At 44.3% G+C, this 23,794-nt stretch overlaps 1 protein-coding gene across 6 annotated transcripts in view; it reads right to left on the bottom strand.

Moving 5' to 3' along the window:
• NAV2 (neuron navigator 2) overlaps positions 1-23,794 on the bottom strand; it is a 634,885-nt gene that overhangs the window by 281,061 nt on the left and 330,030 nt on the right. Inside the window, exon 1 of one of the 6 annotated variants that reach the window (XM_073604039.1) lies at positions 10,576-10,811. The exons of the other annotated variants lie outside the window; for them this stretch is intronic. Within the exon in view, the coding sequence (XP_073460140.1) occupies positions 10,576-10,692 (117 nt within the window). The 5' untranslated portion in view covers positions 10,693-10,811. Of the gene's footprint in view, positions 1-10,575; positions 10,812-23,794 lie in introns of those variants that run through there. 6 annotated transcript variants of the gene reach the window in all.

Genomic DNA, 23,794 nt, shown 5'->3' on the forward strand with positions numbered 1-23,794 from the left:
CCCACCAGGTATGTAAGCTCCTACAACTCCATAGGTGACAACTTTATTTTTCCTGGTTCAGACCTTTCCGGGACACCCACACCTTCTTATTTTTTTTTAATTCTTCCACATGTGAATGTTACAGATATGGGAAACCCAGAACATTTTTTTTTTGTTTTTTAACTGACGGAGTAATTGGTTTTCTGGGGATAGGTTTGGGGGGGGAATAGTCCTTGGTTCTTCCATAAGCTGAGCTGCACCTTCGAGTTTTGCAAGTATTGTGTACTTATACCGGGACACTGGAAGAAGTCATCCCGACTGTACACATTTACTGAGCAGATGGCAGATATTGATTGGACAGATTGTGGAGACATTGGGAGCAGCATGTGGACACTTCCTGGAGGAGTTTTGTTACAAGACCAGATTAGTGTTTTTACAAGTAAATGGAGCACCAGCTCATCATTTACACATTCCGACCGACCAGAAAGTCTGTCATCCTCCCATTTGGAGGGAGAGCCCCTCTGTCTTTATTTACTTGTTCAAATGTACAATTCAAAAGCAGAGCCCCAGTCGAAAAAAGAATAGCCTGTGATATGCTGCAATACTCAGCTTAAATCTGGAGCTGTTCCTTGCAGTACTTCTTGTCTATCACTAGATGTCTTCAGTATCCTCATCCGAAATGACAGCCAGCATCACACAACCCATTCTGTGGAGTCCAGGCTTGTCATAAACCCACCTCCAACCTGTGAATGGAGGGAGGAGCTTATCTCTGTCACTCTGCTCTCTCCTTGTATCAGCATCCTCCCTGCTTGTGCCGCTTCTCAATTTGCAGGTCCGTGCTCGGCGGTACATGGACAGCAAAAGGTCAATACCAGGTCACATTCAGGGGCTTGTACTGCTGGCATTATGGGGTGTTAAAGTGGCAAATGTACTAAACACTCAGTGAAGAAGGTCAAAATCTTACCACGCATGTTACAATCCAACCGTACAACCTCCTTAGATCTACCAACAAGTGCAAGGGCCTGTCTGATTTGATTACAAATTGATTGGATAGTGTAGGTAGGTCCTTGTATTCTATACAGTGCCTTGAAAAAGTATTCATACCCCTTGAAATTTCCCACATTGTGTCATGTTACAACCAAAAACGTAAATGTATTTTATTGGGATTTTATGTGATAGACCAACACAAAGTGTCACATAATTGTGAAGTGGAAGGAAAATGATAAATGGTTTTCAAAATTTTTTACAAATAAATATGTGAAAAGTGTGGCGTGTGTGTGTGTGTGTGGGGGGGGGGGGGCATTGTTGTTCTCTGGAATCTCATAACAGGATGATGGCAACCTTTGCCCAGAATTGGGGGGGGGGGTAACTTTTTAATATTTTTCCTCCAAGTTTAAATCATTTTGCAGGATGCCATCATCTGAATATATTTTGGATTGCTGTAAGATACTTGCCGGCGGCCAGCTTGTGGTCTGTGGTCTGTGTTTACTCTTTGCTCTCTATAAGACCCCTATCACACTGGGGCCGCGGCAATGCTGAAGTACAGCTCGCTTTAGCGCTGTTTAAGCTGCGTTTTTTGCCCACTAGCAGGGCACTTTTAACCCCAAAGAAGGGGTTAAAAACTCCCGTGTTGTGGCATTTCCGAAGTGCTTTTCAGGCGCTTTGGAAGCGCTGCCCATTCATTACAATGGGCAGGGCGTTTTGGGAGCAATAAATACAATGCTCCCAAACCGCTCCAAAGATGCTGCTTGCAGGACTTTTCTGAACGTCCTGCAAACGCATCACCCCCCCAGTGTAAAAAGTCACACTTTGAATGGGAGGCGGTTTTCAGGCGCTTAGCAGAGGCTATTTCCAGCGCTAAAGTGCCTGAGAATCGCCCCAGTGTGAAGGGGGTCTTACTGAACACAAGTACAATCAATCGCTGTCCATGCTCCCCAAGCAAATGCTGCAATTGTGCCGAAATCATAGGCGTGCACAGGAGGTGTGTCAGATGTGCCTGGGCCCATGCAGGGCAGATTCCCCTTGCTGCCCGGGCCCTTCATGTTCCCTCCCCAAAGTTCTTCCAGCTTCCCTCCTCTCCTCTCCTGCTGTGAGGATGTTTCAGGATGGAGCCAGTAATATGTCATTTCCCTTCCTTTTCTAAATGAACACATTGATCGGTATTGATCACTCACTGTGTATATTCATAACTGAAGTATAGCAAACTGTTCAGTTTGTGAATGAACATGCAGTTCAGCACAGAGCACGTCCCATTCCTTCACTGTGTAGGGTAGCTGAGGCTGCAGAGAAATGGACTGGGGCAATCCCTGTCAGGGCTCCTAAAAAACATTGTAAACAAATAATTAAAAAAAAAAAAAAATTGTAAAAATAATAATAATAAAAAATAAAAATAAAAAACTACTGACACTGTCCACTGCCCTACTGACACCTATCTGCTCTCATGACACCATCCACTGCTCTAGTGACATCGCCCTTTGCCCACTGACACTGTTCATGCTTTATTACATTTTAAAGTGTTTGTTTACATTAATTTATAAAGGGGGTGTGTATGACACATACATACACAAACATACATACACACACATACACACACATACACATACATACACACACATACACATACATACACACACATACACATACATACACACACATACACATACATATACACACACATACATACACACACACACACACACATACACACACACATACATACACATACATACACACACATACACATACATACACATACATACACACACACATACATACACATACATACACACATACATATACACACACATACATACACACACACACACACATACACACACACATACATACACATACATACACACACATACACACACATACACATACATACACACACATACACATACATACACACACATACACATACATATACACACACATACATACACACACACACACATACACATACATACACATACATACACATACACACACACACACGTGTGTTTGAGCTTTGGGGTGCACACCCTAATGCAATAGGCTGCTCATACCTATGGCTGAAATCAGTTTATTGAGTCTATGTAACCCCCTAACACTGGATTTCTCTTGATCTTTGTCCAGACTGAGCTGGTCATGTTTTATGACTGTGGCCCCTGAGAGCGCACCACGTTGCACTATAGTCTATACAGTGAGGGGTGTACAGGCATGTCTGGTGTGTAAACCTCAGTCCCTGCTGTACAATCCCTCCCCACATCACCAGGGAATGACAGGGTCACTTGCCGGCCTCCACTGAGCTCCATTGTCATTATCTGTGGGGTGATGTAATGCCTGGAACAAAAGGTAAGGAACTGTACTCCAGTTACACATCACACAGAGAAAAAGAATTTACCCAGCACAATGGATTACTGAACCTCATGTCCATTCTATACACCGTATTTACTAAAAACCCAAACCAAACCGGTTCTACGACTTCTGCAATCAGACAATCCCCCACACACCTCGCTGTTACACGCTTATCGGCTTACAGTAAAGCGGGGCTGGATGGGGAGACGTGCGTTTAGTGACTAAACAATCAGATGGCTTTCTATTCATTTTACAAATAGGATATGGATGGGAACCATATAGAGGAGGCCAATGGAGGAGAGTATGACTCCGCCCCAATAACTGCATGTGATGGCGGACTCCACCATCACCTCTGTAGGGGTGTCCACCTGAACTACCATGTGATTCCTGCCTAGGCTTCAGGCCTGGATCTAGGGGGGCGCTGGCCCCACCAGATTTTAGTTGTGACCCCCCATCTACATGAGTGCATCCACTGATCCATGTAGTACTCTGATGGGGACAGTTGATGTAAGGGAGCACTCTGATGGGGACATTTGATGTAAGGGGGCACTCTGATGGGGACATTTGATGTAAGGGAGCACTCTGATGGGGACATTTGATGTAAGGGGGCACTCTGATGGGGACATTTGATGTAAGGAGGGGCACTCTGATGGGGACAACTAATGTAAGGGGGGCACTACGATGGGGACAACTGATGTAAGGGGGCACTCTGATGGGGACAGTTGATGTAAGGGGGCACTCCGATAGGGACAGTTGATGTAAGGGGGCACTCCGATAGGGACAGTTGATGTAAGGGGGCACTCTGATGGGGACAGTTGATGTAAGGGGCACTCTGATGGGGACATTTGATGTAAGGGAGCACTCTGATGGGGACAGTTGATGTAAGGGGCACTCTGATGGGGACATTTGATGTAAGGGAGCACTCTGATGGGGACATTTGATGTAAGGAGGGGCACTCTGATGGGGACAACTAATGTAAGGGGGGCACTACGATGGGGACAACTGATGTAAGGGGGCACTCTGATGGGGACAGTTGATGTAAGGGGGCACTCCGATAGGGACAGTTGATGTAAGGGGGCACTCCGATAGGGACAGTTGATGTAAGGGGGCACTCCGATGGGGACAGTTGATGTAAGGGAGCACTCTGATGGGGACATTTGATGTAAGGGAGCACTCTGATGGGGACATTTGATGTAAGGGAGCACTCTGATGGGGACATTTGATGTAAGGGGGCACTCTGATGGGGACATTTGATGTAAGGGAGCACTCTGATGGGGACATTTGATGTAAGGGAGCACTCTGATGGGGACATCTAATGTAAGGGGGGCACTCTGATGGGGACAGTTGATGTAAGGGGGCACTCTGATGGGGACAGTTGATGTAAGGGGGCACTCCGATAGGGACAGTTGATGTAAGGGGGCACTCTAATGGGGACAGTTGATGTAAGGGGGCACTCCGATAGGGACAGTTGATGTAAGGGGGCACTCCGATAGGGACAGTTGATGTAAGGGGGCACTCCGATGGGGACAGTTGATGTAAGGGAGCACTCTGATGGGGACATTTGATGTAAGGGAGCACTCTGATGGGGACATTTGATGTAAGGGAGCACTCTGATGGGGACATTTGATGTAAGGGGGCACTCCGATGGGGACAGTTGATGTAAGGGGGCACTCCGATGGGGACAGTTGATGTAAGGGAGCACTCTGATGGGGACATTTGATGTAAGGGAGCACTCTGATGGGGACATTTGATGTAAGGGAGCACTCTGATGGGGACATTTGATGTAAGGGGGCACTCTGATGGGGACATTTGATGTAAGGGAGCACTCTGATGGGGACATTTGATGTAAGGAGGGGCACTCTGATGGGGACATCTAATGTAAGGGGGGCACTCTGATGGGGACAGTTGATGTAAGGGGGCACTCTGATGGGGACAGTTGATGTAAGGGGGCACTCCGATAGGGACAGTTGATGTAAGGGGGCACTCTAATGGGGACAGTTGATGTAAGGGGGCACTCCGATAGGGACAGTTGATGTAAGGGGGCACTCCGATAGGGACAGTTGATGTAAGGGGGCACTCCGATGGGGACAGTTGATGTAAGGGAGCACTCTGATGGGGACATTTGATGTAAGGGAGCACTCTGATGGGGACATTTGATGTAAGGGAGCACTCTGATGGGGACATTTGATGTAAGGGGGCACTCCGATGGGGACAGTTGATGTAAGGGGGCACTCCGATGGGGACAGTTGATGTAAGGGAGCACTCTGATGGGGACATTTGATGTAAGGGAGCACTCTGATGGGGACATTTGATGTAAGGGAGCACTCTGATGGGGACATTTGATGTAAGGGAGCACTCTGATGGGGACATTTGATGTAAGGGAGCACTCTGATGGGGACATTTGATGTAAGGAGGGGCACTCTGATGGGGACAATTAATGTAAGGGGGGCACTACGATGGGGACAACTGATGTAAGGGGGCACTCCAATGGGGACACTAATGTAAGGGGGGCACTGTGATGGAGACACCAAAGAGGGACTCTGATGAGGACTCCTGATGTAAGGGGGGAATCTGATAGGAACACTTGATAAAAAGGGGAACAGATTCTGTTTACTCATGCTAATCTAATGGCCTAATACATACTAGTGTTCCCTGTTCACACCTCCACCACCTCAGACATGTCCAAGTTGTGACTCGAGGTACAGAAGAACGCCGAGTGAACGAGGAATACCGGTTCCCGGCATCTGTCACACTGTTGACATTATGCCCCCCGGATGTTTTATACAACACCCCCAGATCAGATAGGCTAGATTCAGACCCACTAGGCTTTTTTTCTTTATTCAGGGCAAGACACAAGCACTTTTTAATTCAAGATGATATGATTGAGTAATGGAGATCTATGCCGTGTTCTGTGTGAATGCCAAGTGTTAGGCACATGGACAGAAGAATCCATGAAATACCCACTGAGAGAAAAAGAGATGCTCCGGGATCACATGACCAAATGCCAAGGTAACCAAATGCCAAGAAGTGCAAAGACTGCTGTACTGAGTCTACAATCCCCAGCATGCCTTGCTTCCACAATAGGAGACTGGGAAGTACCTACTAGTACATAGGAGAGGATTGGTAGAGTGCCAGACTGTCCATGGGATGTAAAGCGTTCCTCATTTCTGACCTCATGTAACCTAAATCACATGATCTCCTCCGGCTGGGTCATTTATAGCCAAATTGGACAACTCCGAAAACGTATGATATATATATATACATCTTATATTTGCAAAATAACATATTGAGGTTGATTTATTAAAAATGGAGAGTGCAAAATATGGTGCATCTCAGCATAGAAACCAATCAGCTTTCAGGTTTTATTGACAAAGCTTAATTGAGCTGAAGTAAGAAGCCGATTGGCTGCCGTGTACAGCTAGGCCAGATTCAGAGTGCTCCAGTTTTAGTAAATCAACCCCATAGTGTGTATCCCAAAAATACATCACCCTTTGTTCCAGCTGTACCCCTTTAAAAAAAACATGCTTTTGTACATTGTGGCGCAATCAAATGTTCTGGTTAATATGTAAAGTGCACGTTCAATAATGTATCTCATTTGTTTTTGATACTTTTCAGCATGCGTTTTCCCCCAGTAAAATGCATGGGCATTGATATTGCAAAAAAAAAAAAACAACAAAAACTGTAGGTTACAAAATATCACAAGCCACATTAGAAATGTTACAATGTATCCCAACCAGCACTGGGGAAAAAAAACACCCATGAAACTGCATGTTACTACGTATCACAACAATTAAAAAATAAATAAAATACAAGCAAATTAAAAAAAAAAAAAAATTGTATGTTACAATATATCACAACCATCATTAGAAACACAATAAACTGCATGTTATAAAGTATCACAATCAGTGAATAATGAAAAAACACCAAACTGTATGTTACAAAGTATCACAACTCACATAAGAAATATGTTACAATGTATCACAGCCAGCATTGGAAAAAAAACAAAAAAAAACATTGTGAACAATGTATCACAACCAGAGGAGTAAAAAAAAAAAAAAAAAACACACGCAAAAAACAAAACAAAAACAAACTATGTTTGAATATATCACAACCGCCATTAGAAACACAACAAACGATATGTTTCAAGGTATCGGTTAATAATAAAAAAACCCACCACCAAACTGTGTGTTACAATGTATCACAACCAGCACTGAGGTCCCATTCACACTTGGCAATTTAGAAATCGCAGGCGGAATCGCCGCAGTTCTTCCCGCAATTCCAAATCACATGGCAATCGGTGCAAAACACGATACATGCGTCTGGGTGGCATTAAATTCTAAATGGCACCCTAAATTCAGTGCAACTTTGCCACTATAGCAGCGTGACAGAATCGCGACTTTAAAATTCGCATGAAGCTTGTCGCCCCAAAAAAGGAGCTTCTTTTGGGCAACAAACGCACATGGGCTGCCCTATGCATGACCCGAGTAATCGTGTGAAAATTTTCTGACACAAAATCACGAGCGGTAATGCGAGTTGCCGCTACACAAAGTGTGAAAGGGGCTTGAATGCACACAGGGAAAGATTTCTCGTGTTTCCATGTTTTGGCTGGAATTTGGACCCCTGGAAAACCCCAAAAATGTATTTATTTGTATATTTTTAGGTATAGCTCCCAAAATATAACTGCATAAACTTCTGCAGAAACATCACCATAACAACCACCAAACTGCTCCGTTCACAGCTTGTATGGGCGGGCATGCGTGTTCCCACTCATGATTTTTTTTTTGCGTAATTTAAATGCGATTCCATGTGTGGCACATAGGGCAGCCCATTCACTTCAATGTGAACGTTTGCCACGCCAAAGAAGCAAATGTACCAAATTTTGGCACTCAGCCAGGGGCGTTTGGCGACGTGCATTTTGCCACAATTTTTCTGCGACTATCACAGTAAAACGCATGGTGTGGAAACTGGAGCTTCCTTGTACTGTCCAAAGATTGGCTATTTATCGATTATATCGATTATTTATGGACTTTTTAATTTATTTATTGATATAGATTTTCTTTTACCACTGTTGCACTTTATTTTAAACCTTAATCAGCGATCACATCGTTACAGCAGATAGCAACGTTTTTGGAGCCACGCAGGACCCCTTCATCAGGCATGTGTTGATGGATTGATTATGCTAATATATTTTTAACCACCCCACGTATATGTACTGCAGGGCGGCGGCTCCTACAGGTGAAATCATATACTTGTACGTGATCACCTCTTCTGGGTTTGCGGCATGCACGCGCTTGCAGCCGGCGACTAGCTCCCGCTGTGATTGGACACAGCGGGAGCCAATCAGCGGGTCCGGCGGACCCATCGATCGTTCTCGACAGAGGCAGAACGCCGGTCTGCCTATGTAAACAAGGTAGATCGCCAGTTCTGTGACAAGGGAAGACAGAGATCCTGTGTTGCTGCTAAGCAGGAACATGGATCTCTGTCTTCCCACAGTACAAGCACCTCCCCCACACAGTTAGCAAGCACTCTCTAGGAACACATTTAACCCTTTCATAGCCCGCGATGTTAACCCCTTCCCAGCCAGTGCCATTAGTACAGTGACAGTGCATATATTTTAGCACAGATCACTGTATTGGTGTCACTGGTCCCCACAAAGTGTCAAAAGTGTCAGCTAGTGTCTGATTGTTCGCCGCAATATTGCAGTCCTGCTATAAGTCGCTGATCGCCACCAATACCAGTATAAAAAAAAATCAATAAAAATTCCAGTATATATCCCGTAGCTTGTAGACGCTATGACTTTTGCGCACACCAATCAATATACAATTGTTGGGTTTTTTGTTTACATATTGGCCTAAATTTATGAAGAAATGTGATTTTTTTAAAAACTTGTGTCACTTAGTGTCCGGTTTGTCTGCCGCGATGTTGCAGTCCTGCTATAAGTCGCTGATCGCCATTATTAGTAAAAATAAATTTAAAAATTCCATAAAAATATCCCATAGTTTGCATAACTTTTGCACAAACCAATCAATTTACGCTTATTGGGATTATTTTTTACCAAAAAACATGAAACAGAATACATATTGGCCTAAATTGATGAAGAAATTAGATTTTTTACATTTTTTTTTAATTGAATGTTTTATAGTCGAAAGTAAAAAAACTTTTTTCAAAATTGTCAGTCATTGTTTATAGCGCAAAAAAAACAAAAATGCAGAGATGATCAAATAGCACCAAAAGAGAGTTCAATTTGTGGGAACAAAATGGACATCAATTTTATTTTGGGTACAACGTTGCACGACCGCGCAATTGTCAGTTAAAGTAACGCAGTGCTGTATCGCAAAAAATGGCCTGGTCATGAGGAGGGGGGTAAATCTTCTGGAGCTGAGTTGGTTAAAGATTTACATTCTTTGCACATTTCTATGGTCCATTGTAGGTGTATTGAGGTTTGATCTACTCAATAATTTATCATCTCTTAACAGAGATATATATATATATATATATATATATATATATATATCTATATAGTGCCATAAATTGATGGCGCTATATAAGTACCCTAAATAATAATAATAATAAAATATATATATATAAGCGCTACGTAAACTGTTGGCGCTATATAAATCCTGTATAATAATAATTATATATATATATATATATATATATATATATATATATATATATATATAATACACATGCATACACACACATGTATTTTATTTATAATTTATTGGGGTCTTTGCACTGATAGCACTTCACTGTTTGCAATCTTTTTTTCTGATTATTTCTTTTCATTGTATATTTTTGAATAGCGAGTGGGGTTTTTATTATATATTTTTGTTTCATTTAACAGTAAAATTGCACCGCGTTTCAGGTGCCATCAACAATGGCACCGCAAGCACGTGTCGCGTTTTGCCGCAATACCGATACTCAGGTGTGAACCTATACGTTAGAAGTCTGATTATTTTGCGGCACAATTTCTTGAGAAGTCGGAGTTTATTATTGGTTTACATATAACGGGGGCCCCTATGGGTATCGCCTGGACATGTTGGTATAGCTGCAGAGCTCTGTGACAGATAGGGGCCCCATTATTTGGGTGACTGACACCGGTACAATTTATTGTTCGAAGTGATGCCAGAAAAAAAAAAAACTTTTAAGGACTTTTCCTTTTTCATGGAGTTTGCATGAAAAGATTTTTTTTTTTTTTTTTCTGGTAGTAAATTGTGATTGTAGAAATGTGGGCACAATCTGCAGATCACTTACCAGCTTCATGCTGCTGTTGTTCTGTTCCCATCTCCAAAGCATCTTCTCCTTGTCCTCATAGGCACCTGCTGCTGAGAGCCCGAGCCCCTGGATGAACCCACAGCGTGTCCCCGTCATCGTTCCAGCACTCCAATCTCAGGTGACTCGGTCCCCTCCATCCAAAAAGATCAGGTCCCAGAGCAAAGCATTGTCCCAGCTCCAGGAAGCAGCTCCTCCACCGGCTCTACAGATTCAAAACTGGTTGTGAATGGGGCAGGGGGTGGCAGCTGGGACAGAGATAGGGGGGGGGGGGTGAGATGGACTCCCCTCCCCCGGGCCATTCCTGACTCAATAGGCTGTTCATCATTACAGAAAAGAATTGCAATTAACTCCTACAGGGATAAGCACATATTGTGAGCTGGCTGGCCACAGAAAGAAAACAGATTTCTCTTTAGGAAGTCATTAAACTATTGGAACAACGTCCTCCAGACAGAAGTTTTCCAAAGAGTTCTGTAAACTTTAATGAGAGTTCAGTCATTAAAGAGAAAGAAGACTAACACCAGTAATGGCAATCTTCTCTTCTTCTCTTCTTCTTTTCTCTTCTTCTCTGCTTTATTGTAGGACAGAGGAAAGTTTTGTGGTGGGGGTAACTGAAGGTACCACATCCCAAAAATCATATACCCCCAGTGAGGGGGTCAGATATGAGCACGGTGGAAAAAAATCAATAATTTTTGTAAAAAAAAAAAAAAAAAAAAAAACTCATTTTTTTTTTTATTTAAATTTTTTTTTTTTTTTTTTTTTAATCAAATTTATTTTAACAAAATGCTTTTGGAGTAAAAATCTATCTAAAGTTTTTTCTATTTAAGATACATTAATCATTTAGTTTATTCAGCATGAAATGGAGCTTATTTATGTAGCATGAGGCTGTATATTCTGCAATATTTACATTTTTGGTAAACTCATTCAATTAATCCAATCTCTGCAAGCTGAGATAACATGCACTGCATTGATGCATTCACACAATTTCACAGGAACCATGAGATAAAACAAAGTTCAGGAATATGCCTTTATCCCATTGTTGTGAAAATCTATGTACACTACAAACTGTATGATTGGATCGGTTCTGATATCGCTGTTTTACTAACCTGACAGCTTATTATTCTACATAGGAAACCTTAATTTTGTTTGCAAATTCTAAATATTCTAACTACCAGCAAGAATGAGTCCTTACATTTAAAGAGCACCTGTCATTTCAGATACATCATGGCTGCGCCTGTTAGCGGGTGTCCATCACCTGCTGCTGCCACGTCCCTCGCCTTGTTGTGTCACTGCCGCATCACCAGCCGTCCCATTAAAGTGAATGGGACTATCGGTGAGTCAACAGCGGGTCGGAGGAGGAGCCAACAGCAGGTCAGAGGAGGAGCCGCTACGGGACAGAGGAGGAGCCAACAGCGGGTCAGAGGAGAAGCCGACAGTGGGTCAGAGGAGGAGCCAACAGCGAGTCAGAGGAGGATCCAACAGGGGGTCAGAGGAGGAGCCAACAGCGAGTCAGAGGAGGAACCAACAGCAGGTCAGAGGAGGAGCCAACAGCGGGTCAGAGGAGGAGCCGCTCTGGGACAGAGGAGGAGCCAACAGCGGGTCAGAGGAGAAGCCGACAGTGGGTCAGAGGAGAAGCCGACAGTGGGTCAGAGGAGGAGCCAACAGCGAGTCAGAGGAGGAGCCAACAGCGAGTCAGAGGAGGATCCAACAGCGGGTCAGAGGAGGAGCCACTACGGGACAGAGGAGGAGCCAACAGTGGGTCAGAGGAGGAGCCGACAGCGGATCAGAGGAGGAGCCGACAGCGGGTTAGAGGAGGAGCCGATAGCGGGTCAGAGGAGGAGCCAACAGCGGGTCAGAGGAGGAGCCAACAGCGGGTCAGAGGAGGAGCCAACAGCGGGTCAGAGGAGGAGAGCCAACAGTGGGTCAGAGAAGGAGCCGCTATGGGACAGAGATGACAGTTTCTCTTTAAAAATGATTATTTAAATTGAGTTGATTTAAAAGAGGACTCTTTCAGAAGGGGGGTGGCTGAGCCTCAGTTTTACTACCCCCTAGCAGTCCACCCAAATTGTAGCAATATAACCAGACAGGAATGTACACGTGAAGCAAAGCATTACGGCGGCAGCATTTTTAACTTGGGGTGCAAAGTACGACAAGCAGCGCTGCCTGTCAAAATTGCCCATAGAGTTTTTTTATTTTGTTTTGGTTTTTTTTTAAAGAGTTTTACATTTTAAGATACAAAACAGAGCCTATTGGGCACACCCAGGCTCAGCACGTAACATCGCAATAAAACAAACGGTATAAAAATAAAACATTAACAGTAGTGCCGCAATTGGCACTAGGACAAAACGACATGCTCCAATTACTTGTGAAGTTGTTGGTGTATTGTAGGTATCAGCTACTCAGGGATACCGTTAGGCTATTATTCATAAATTAACAAAGATGGAAGTCACAACTCTTAGACATGCGGATTAGATGTGGGTTCACCTTTATACACGTTCACCTGTTTCTTTGTTAGGTACTAGCCCATAGAGTTTAATGGGGGGGGGGGGGGGCACAACGCAAGCTAGACTTTAGTATTTTAAACATATGGGTATAGTTTGCAGGAATACCTACATGTACAAGTAAAGGTTGAGGGGTAAGATGAGAAACCACAAAGCTCCCGGTCACTCCCTGGTCATCTCTCACCTCAACTACTGCAACTCCCTCCTCATTGGCTCACCTTTAAATAGACCACCCCCCCTCCCCCTTCAGTCCATCATGATTACTGCTGCCAGACTCCTCCACCTTACAAACTGCACACATAGCCCCCAACTGTCCCTGATTTCGAGGGACTGTCCCTGATTTGGAGCAATGTCCCCTCTGTCCCTCTTTTCCCCTCATTTGTCCCTCATTTTGGTCTAATCCATACAGATGTATATAAAATGCACTTTTTTATCTTTCAAAAAGTGTTTCCCAGTGCTAAACCTTTCATCCAAATTCTAAATGGTTGCATTTGTACATTTTAAAAGGCAATTTAAAGGAATAGTAGTGGTAAAAAAAAAAAGCCCTTGTGTATTTAATTTTTTTTGGTTATGTCCCCTTTAAGGGGGTGTGGCAGGGGGCGTGCCCTATGCCTACATACGTTTGCTAGTAGGTGTCCCTCATTCCCATCTCAAAATGTTGTGAGGTATGCGCACAGCGTCTGCTACCCCTCTCTGCCAATCCCTCCATTGGCTTCCGCTCACCCAACAACAAATTAAATTCAAAATACTAACAATAAGTTACAAAGCCGTCCACAACTTTGCCCCTCCCCCCCGCTACATCACTAACCTGATCTCAAAATACCAACCTAATCATCGTTCTCTTCGTTCCTCGCAAGACCTCCTGCTCTCTAGCACCCTCATCACCTCCTCTAATATTCAGCTCCAGGACTTCTCCCAAGCCTCTCCCGTCCTCTGGAATTCCCTACCCCAATCTGTCCGACTATCTCCAAATCTATCTACTTTTAGACGATCCCTGAAAACTTTTCTCTTTGTAGAAGCCTCCAACTGTTCTTTTATTTTTTTCATCAGCTCCTCCCCCACAGCTATTACCCTTTTGTATCACTTGACCCTCCCTCCTAGATTGTAAGCTCTAATGATCAGGGCCCTCTGATTCCTCCTGTATTGAATTGTATTGTAACTGTACTGTCTGCCTGAATGTTGTAAAGCGCTGTGAAAAACTGTTGGTGCTATATAAATCCTGTATAATATTATTATTATTATTATTATTAATATTATTATTATTAATATTATTATTATTATTAATATAGGGGTTGATTTATTAAAGGCAGATAGACGCTGGTGCACTTTGTGAGTGCCGTTGCTCCAGAGCTTAGTAAATGAGGGGAAGATCTGCTGACATCTATTATCCAATCACGCACAAGGAAAAATGCTGTTTTTTTTTATTTTCTTTGCATGTGATTGGGTATTCTTTGCAAAGTGACCCTTTACCTCATTTACTAAGCCCAGGAGGGACTGCACTTGTAAAATACACTGTCTATCTGCCTTTAGTAAATCAACCCCATAATCTTGCCTTTTAAGGTCAATGATAAACTCAAGTTTGGTCTGGCATTGATCTGGAATCTTTGTAAACGGGCGGAACGTAACACCGATAATTGGAGGATATCATATGTTACTTTTTGAACACACGTTTTACAATTATGCTCTGACAGATATATTGTTACAATGTATATATATATATATTATCATATTAATATAATATGAAATGGTAATGAAAAATCTAGACTCATGGAGGACACAAGGGCCCAAAAATACATTTTTGATAGAGCTTAAACGGCATTTCTGAAAGGACTTTAAAGCATTCTGTAATATTGTACCAGCACTATCCAACTTTTGGAAACACATCGGGGGGAATGTACAGAATCAGGGGCAGCGGCGCATAAGAACCAATCAGCTGCTTGCTTCTGCTTTTTCAGTAAGCTTTAAAAATTAAAGACAGAATTGCAGCCCCCCTCCCCCCCTCCATTGCTCCCACCCACCAAGCTTATTTTTTCCGAGTCCCTTATTACTCTACTGCCATGAACCTGCAATAAAGTGACCCTCTAGGAACAGTGAAGACCAGTGATCCGCTGCTGTTGTCCAAACTTACCGCTAACCGTTCTTGTCACTACCCCTCACTGTGACATCATCATGCCTCTGCTGAGGTCTTCAGGACACTGGGGGGGGGGGGGGGGGGCCTTCTTCTGGTGAACCTGATGGAAGCAGCAAGGGCAGCTGATGAAGAACTAACCCTACTGTAGACCAGGAGAGAAAAGACTCGGGACACGTCATGTGACCGTGAATTAAAGTGATTGTAAAGGTAAATCGGTGCGGTGACTGCAAGGTGTTTTTTCACCTTAATGCATAGGATGCATTAAGGTGAAAAAACATGAGCCTTTACAACCCCTGAGTATTTGAGCAGTTATCTTCCATTCTGAATCGGGTAATCGGGGGTTCCTGACTGTATTTCATTACGGTGTATGGAGGGATTTTAAATGCACTGCAGCATAAGCCACCTAAACAGACAACAAATGCAAAACTGTAAACCTGTTCATAAACCTGTTCTCTGTTCTGGTTTATGTAGCGATACCTTCATCTGTAGTGAACATTAATGGAAGTTAATTACTTCCAGATCAAAGTACATGTGATATGTATGTGTCTCTTCAATGATTCTTTTGTGTTATACCCGATAAGGGAATTATTACCCAATTATGTCATAGGTAATATAACAATAGGAATGACTCTGAGCTAGCAGCAGTATCAAAATGTAAAATCCTATAATCATTTCCACAACGTCTTTCAATCCTTTTGAGCCTTATCCCATCAATCTGAAGAATCTCGCATCTCTGTGAAGATCCCCACATATTTACTTCCTTGAATTCTGTGACACGTCACTATGTCCTGTGAGTAGGCTCTGTTGTGTCATACATTTCACAGAGCCTGCCTTCCGAGAGGAGGAGTTTCAGGAGGCGGAGTCAGTACAGGAATCACAGTTTGCAGCCAGCAAGGTACCATGGGATATGTAGTCCTTAGAAAGGAAGTAGAAGCTGCAAAGCATGCCAGGGAATCCAGGAAGTCATGGAAAGAGATGCCCAGCAAACAGGCAGCACTCACAGCATGAAAGTTGATAATTCAAAAATGTTATATTGGATCTGTGAAGATCCCCACATATTTACTTCCTTTAATTCTGTCACACGTCACTATGTCCTGTGAGTACGCTCTGCTGTCTGATACATTTCACAGAGCCCGCCTTCTGAGAGGAGGAGTTTCAAGAGGCAGAGTCAGTACAGGAATCACAGCTTGCAGCCAGCAAGGTACCATGGGATATGTAGTCCTTAGAAAGGAAGTAGAAGCTGCAAAGCATGCCAGGGAATCCAGGAAGTCATGGAAAGATACGCTCAGCAAACAGTCAGCATTCACAGCATGAAAGTTGATATTTCAAAAATGTTATATTGGATTGTCAGATATAACTATTGTTTGTATTGCTAATACAATGCTGATGTTATAAAATTAAGTGTATGCTGTGATCAGAGATCTCCTTTAAATGCAGATGGTGCGCCCATGAATCAGGTGGCCCACCAACTCAGTCATATAGCTGAACCAGCCACTGGCCTTTTGTGTCTCTTTGGATTTCAAACAGTGGCAGAACTACTAGGGTCACAAAGGTCGCACTTGCGACCAGGCCCTGGCGTTCTGCCACCATAGGGGGGGGCCTCAAGACGGCAGAAAGGAGGCCGCTGCTCGGTTCATAGTGCTGCAACCCCCAAATTCATGCTTTCTTGCACTTTCCTTCCGACTTCCATGCAACGTTTGGGATTTAACATAGCAATTACGGCACCAAAGTTTCCGAAAAGTAGTGCAGTAACCTATTTTTGTCACTGCAACTTTAGTCGCAATAAGACAGCACCCATTGGAATGCATGTGTTTTTATCTGTGATAAGTTTCAGCAGTGTGAGCCGGGACTTATAAATGGCCCCACAATGGGAGTAAAAGACCACAAGATCAGTGGGAAGGGCCCTGGGCTTGGGAGGACCGATGGAGAGGGCCCCTGAACCGACTAAAAGGGTCCCAAGACCGATGGAAAGGCCCCCCCGGTGGTCAAGGGAGGCCTTTCAAGGTTTCCTGCACCGGGGCATGAAGGTTCTAGTTATGCCTCTGATTCTAAAGGTGAATTGCTCCCACTGGAGCTCCCGGTGTCCATCCCCTCCTCCTGCAGCTACAGTAGTCTCACTGCCCCTGCTGCAGGTTCTGTAATGTAATATACATCATAACAGAAAGAGCTTCCACTGAAAGGCCTGCAGCAGATAAGAGGATCTGGAATTTAATTTAAAAACCACCGGCTACATTATTTCTCTCCCACATGTATCAGTACATAGCGCTCCACCTGCCCTACGCCCCATTTTTTTATAGGAAGAGGAGGAGGTGCAGCATTTACACAAGGCCTTGTTATTTACCTTCATATAGCACAGAAAGGGCAGCGGCAGGTGTTCCCGCTGATTCTGGAAAATGAAACTCCTCCACAATGTTGTGCTATCATCCCGGCCCTCTGAATTGGACAGCTGTGTGCTGTGTGTGGAGATTTCATTAATGGCGCCCAGCGGCAATAAATTATAAGAACAGGAATAGAGAGGTGGGAAACCTTTTATAAACTGGTAATGTTAACAGCAGGCTGGACCTCACTGGGTGTTGTTTTCTTTTTTTTTTGTTTTTTTTTGTTTTTTTTATACATTTGTTGAAAAATAAAAAATAAACAAATCACTCGGGGGGCAGTTTTATAAAAGAAAACTGATTTAGTAAAAAAAAATGAAAACAGAACAATCTCAGATGGGGGGAAATCGAGTGATTTTTATACCTGCAACCAAGAAAATCGCATCATCTATGGTCTGCGGTAGGGAGTCTCCTCTATCTATGGAGAAGCAAATGAGACACCCATGGACAGCAGCACTGTCTGGAGAGGGCATTGTTAAACGGACTAATAGATTCAAATGATAAATCTATTCAAAACTCGAGCTAAAGAAGTATTAAATTAAAATAAAAATGAAAATAAAACTGCAGCCGCTGTGCAAAGGTCCTCCTCCAGGGGGTCGTCAAGGACTGTCCTTTGATGACGCCCTGGAGGAGGGGCGAAACGCGTCAACTTACTTCCAGTTCAAGTTAAAAGGGTTGTAAACCTTCCTGATTTTTCACCTTAATGCTTCCTATGCAAGTGAAAAAAACGCCTGTCAGTGACCAGCCCCCCAGCTCCCCCGTTTTACATACCTGAGCCCTCGAACTTGACCCGGCAGGGACGCGCTCTCTCTCTGCCCGGGGTTCTCGGCTCTTGATTGGATAGATTGATAGCAGCGCAGCCATTGGCTCTCGCTGGTGTCAATCAATTACAATGACGCGAGCTCCGGGGGGGCAGGCCGAATCCTGCATTCGGCGTCTTTGGACGCCGAATGCTGGACTCAGGGGTGCGCCCGCAAGGTAACCCCCTGGGGGAAGCGCTTCTCCTAGGGGGTTATCTGATGTGGGGAGGAGCCACGAGAGCCGCCGGGGGACCCCAGAAGACCAGGATCGGGGCCACTCTGTGCAAAATGAGCTGCACAGTGGAGGTAAGTATGAAATGTTTGTTATTTTTTTATTTTTTTTATTTTACCTTTACAATCACTTTAACCATTGATGCAATTTCTGCCTCCGTGGAACGCACGCCATACAGCGACGAACTCTGATGTTTTTTACTGATGCCTGTCTTTGCCAAAACCTGTAAGTGGCGCCTGTAATGCGCTTGATAATTTATGTTAATCGGTATTTCACTACGAGTTTTTTCTTGATTTCCACATCTATGAAGTGTAGCATGCCTTTTCTGTTGTAAAGTACCCTCTTGGAAGAGTTTGTTGAGGAACCATCCTTCATATTCCCAGATCTATAGATCACTGCCTTTTTTGATCCCAGACTGCGAAGCTGAGGGTCTATTGTTTCTGGTGAGTGGGGTCCCTGAAGGGGGAGTCACCTCACATTTTGCTAAGTTTTGGAGCATCACTGCACCTTTTTTTTAATAGAAGCACCAAGTACTTTACAGATTTGTGCCTATTATATTATATATAATTTTGTTTTTGTATGTCACAAACACATTGATGTATATGATACTAATCACCAGGATGTGCTTTGTATGATATACCCTGCTAGCACTGTTTTATACTTTCCAATAGATTTAAACGGACTTAAAATAAGTGACTAACAAGTTAACCTCTTCCTGGCGGACGTATGCATATACAGTACGCAGCCTCTCGGAAGGGCTTAGATATTTGTAGTCAGGGGAAGTTTGGGGGGGGGGGGGGGCGGGGGTCAGCTGTACAATGCTGTGAACATGATGGGGCTGCACCCAGTGGGGAGTCTGGCTAGTAAGATGAACGAGCGGAGGAGGGCCGGACAGACAGGCACAATGACCCGCTGACAGGCTCATGAATGGATGAATGCCATGTCGGAGAGGCCTGGCTCTCTGGCTCAGGCTATTTACAAGAATTATTGCAGGGAAGTAAAAAGTTCTTCTTCTGCTCCCCTTCTGATTCATTTACTACCTAAATTAACCGAAACTCTGGAACAATTGTAGCAGTGCTGATTGCCCTGGACTGGATCCTGGAATAATTGACTGTCTTTTCAAAGATTCTGTAACTGAACTTGTTATTTAGTATCTGTGAGTGTGAGTTAGGGGACCTTAGACTGTAAGCTTGTAGAAGGCAGGGACTGATGTGAATGTACAATATACAGGAATATGCTATATAAGAATATAATATATATATTATAAATTATCAGCGGTCTATAAATACCTGCAATAATATTAAAATTTAAATCAGGTAAATTAATTCCAGGTACATCAAAACAAAAGTCTAAGATACTGTAGATTCACATTGTTGCACTGTGGTAACTTCAATGCACGCTGTGCCTATTGGTACTCTGCTGGGCCACGCATCCTAAATGGCACCCCAATGCAACTTGCGCACGGACATGCATTGTAGGGCAGCATAACGCACTAACATGAGCTACCAGAAATGCTTAGTGCAAGTCTGATCATTGCAGGAGAGCAGGCCGAGTTCCCAGCATAGCTAGAGGACTGACCACGCTGTGCTCTCATGCCTAGTGTGGTCAGGTTTTAACAGGAAAGCAGAGGGACTGGTAAGGATCACCAGGAATTTTTCCCAAGGAACAATACAAAGAGAACAGGAGACTTTCTCATACAAGTACATGGGACAGCAGCCACATATCAGGAATATGGAATGCTGGGTATACATAATCTATAACCGGTTCCCGACCGACTCGCGCAGATATACTGTGGCAGAATGGCTCTCCTGGGCAAAATCCCGTATATATATATGACTTTGCCAAGGAGAGCCACCAGAGGGCGCAGGAGCGCGTCCACTGCACAGCGGGGGACCTGATTCACGTGGCTGGCGGGCGACCGCGTGCACGAGAGCCAGCACGGGGATTTGTGGGTGTAACCACACGAATCCCTGTGCTGTCAGAGGAGAGAAGACAGATCGTGTGTTCCTACAAAGTAGGGACAGCGATCTGTCATCTCTCCTAGTTAGTCCTATCCCCACACAGTTAGAACACACTGAGGGAACACACACTTAACCCCTTGATCGCCCCCCTAGTGTTAACCCCTTCCCTGCCAGTGACATTTATACAGTAACCAGTGGCTATTTATAGCACTGATCGCTCTAAAAATGTCAATGGTTCCAAAAATGTGTCAAAAGTCTCCGATCTGTCTGCCGCAATGGCGCAATACCGCTAAAAATCGCAGATCACCACCATTACTAGTAAAAAAAATAAATAAAAAGGCCATAAAAATGCCATAAACCTTTCCCATAGTTTGTAGACGCTATAACTTTTGCGCAAACCTATCAATATACGCTTATTGCGATTTTTTTTTGCCAAAAATATGTAGAAGATTACATATTGGCCTAAACTGATGAAGAAATTATTATTATTTTTTAAATTTGGGGGATAATATAGCAAAAAGTTACAAATATATATATTTTTTTTCCAAATTGTCGCTCTTTTTTTGTTCATAGCGCAAAAAATAAAAAACGCAGAGGTGATCAAATACCACCAAAAGAAAGCTCTATTGGGTACAGCATTGCCTGACCGCGCAATTGTCAATTAAAGCAACGTAGTGCCGAATTGTAAAAAGTGCTCTGGTCAGGAAGGGGTTAAAATCTTCCGGGGAGCGGTTAAAAAGTGGTTGTAAAGGTTCGGATTAAAAAAAAAAAATAAAAAAATAACAAACATGTTATAATTACCTGCTCTGTGCAAGGGTTTTGCACAGAGTGGCCCCGATCCTCCTCTTCTGGGGTGCCCCGCCGACGCTCCTGGCTCCTCCCCTTCATCAGGTGCCCCCACGGAGAGCCGCTTTGCATGGGGGCACCCGTGCGGGCGCACTCCTGAGTCCTGCTGCTCCATCTATTGACACAGACAGCGGGACTCGGCCCCATCCCCCCCACATCTGGATTTGATTCACAGCAGCGGGAGCCAATGGCTTCTGCTGCTATCAGTCAAATGAGATGAGAGCCAGCGGCTGAAGCCACTGGGCTCATGCAGGGCACTGGAACGAATGGGCTCAGGTAAGAAAAATGGGGGGGATTGCTGCAGCAAAGAATGTTTTTCACCTTGCTGGGATGCATTAAAGCTGAAGTAAACCCATCCGTAAAACAGTTTCATTTCCGGAAATGTAACACGCCCATTGGTTGTGCTCTCAACCAAACTGTCAAACCATCCAATGGCTGGTGTCATAACTGATCACATGTGCAGCATCATGGCAGTTGTAGTTTAAACAGTAGTTCCCTACTGCTCATGCGCGACTCGCGCTGCGCAATTCTACTGGTCCCTGCTGTCTCCAGGGACCTGTATGCCTCCCAGAAGACAGCGGGGGGGGGGGGGTGGGGGGGGTGGCGTAGATACCCGCGGGTGGCTGGGGTATCTATGCCTGGAAGTGGGAGCAAAATAACTGTATTAGACAGGTATCTGCCCCCCCCCCCCCGCAAGGTGCCAAATGTGACACCGGAGAGGGGGGAGGAATCCGAAAAGCGGAAGTTCCATTTTTGGGTGGAACTCCGCTTTAAGGTGAAAAACGTTGGGACTTTACAACCCCTTTAAGTATGAAAGACCCCTAACAGTTTATTGTTTTTGGAACGCAGTCTCTAAATAGTAGCTGTCCCTTGTCAGCATGCTGCTGGGTAGGACCCTTGCTCTCTGTGTGGAAGCAGTGGTCTGTCTGCAGAGGTCAGAGTCTGAGTCAGAGCTCTCCAATTAGCAGGTATCATTTCCTTTGGTTTTGCAATAGTTTTGCAGGATGGATGAAATGTTCACTGCAGGATAACATTTGAGGCTGTAGAAGCCTTGATGCGGGTCTATCAGACCATCACCAAATCACTTTGGCTGAATACTGGCACCGAAGATGCGATAGCGTGCAAATAGGCTTTCCTATTTATCCGAGTGTCATTGTGATTTAAATGCTGACATTCTCAGCTGACACCGGTGACAAAAGACGAAGGTTAGCTCATCCTTTTGCTCCCCCCCCCCCCCCCTTATTTGAGCGGAGGACATTCTTGGGACATTTCTTGCTTTGTCCCCTTACCCCCAGAGGATCAATCAGGCTGTCCTTTGCTGTGTATATTCCCCTCGTCTCTGTCAATAAATTGATCCTCGGGAGCAGAGCTGTGACAATTATCTTCTAATGTCCCATAGCAGCAAATAACAGCTCATGTTTTTTGGCTGTGATTGTTCCTTTTCATCATTCTGCAGCTGAGCCTTAAAGTGACTCTGTAGTAGAAAAAGTGGCAAGAAAACTGCTAGGAGGTGGAGTTTATTTTTAGTCAGGGCCGGTGCTACCACTAGGCAAACTAGGCAACCGCCTAGGGCGCACTGCTGCCTAGGGGCACCCGGCCACTGGTCTCCCTCCACGTCTGCAGCATGTAACTAACTCAGTCTCAGGCAGCTGCTCCGTCCGACCGGTAGTGTAATTAGAGGCGCAGCGCAGCACTGGAGCCAGCGCTAGAGGATGCTTCCTGTATAGAGCCACCTCCTGTCACATGGGCAAGGCAAAGGGGTGGAGTCAGGGGTGGAGCCAATGGGGGCGGCAAAATGAGGTTTCGCCTAGGGCAGTGATGGCAAACCTTGGCACCCCAGATGTTTTGGAACTACATTTTCCATGATGCTCAACTACACTGCAGAGTGCATGAGCATCATGGGAAATGTAGTTCCAAAACATCTGGGGTGCCAAGGTTCACCATCACTGGGCCCTAGGGTGTCAAAAATCCTTGCACCAGCCCTGTTCTTAGTAGAATAGATTTTGTATGTCTTTTCTTCCAAAAACATCTTACCTGTCTGCTCAGTTTTCTTTTTTTTGTGTACACCGCCAGCGGCGCATGCTCAGTGCACTGTGCCCTCCCAGCATTCTGTAGGATGGCGAGGATGGTGCCGTGTGCTGGGATAATGTAACTCCAGGATGAGTGACGTCATCATTGGTTGTCCGATTACAAAGAGAACAAACTTGGAGGTAGAGCTGCGTGATTAATCGTTAAGAATCATTATCGCAATTTTTTTTCCCCGTTGCGATCTTGACAAAGTATTTCTTCTTTCTATGCAGAGAATTCTCTCTGCTCTGCTGAAGCCGACAGCCATCAAAAGAAAGAAAGAAAAAA

Source organism: Aquarana catesbeiana, linkage group LG11 (genome assembly GCF_042186555.1).
Source record: "Aquarana catesbeiana isolate 2022-GZ linkage group LG11, ASM4218655v1, whole genome shotgun sequence".
NCBI lineage: Eukaryota > Metazoa > Chordata > Amphibia > Anura > Ranidae > Aquarana > Aquarana catesbeiana.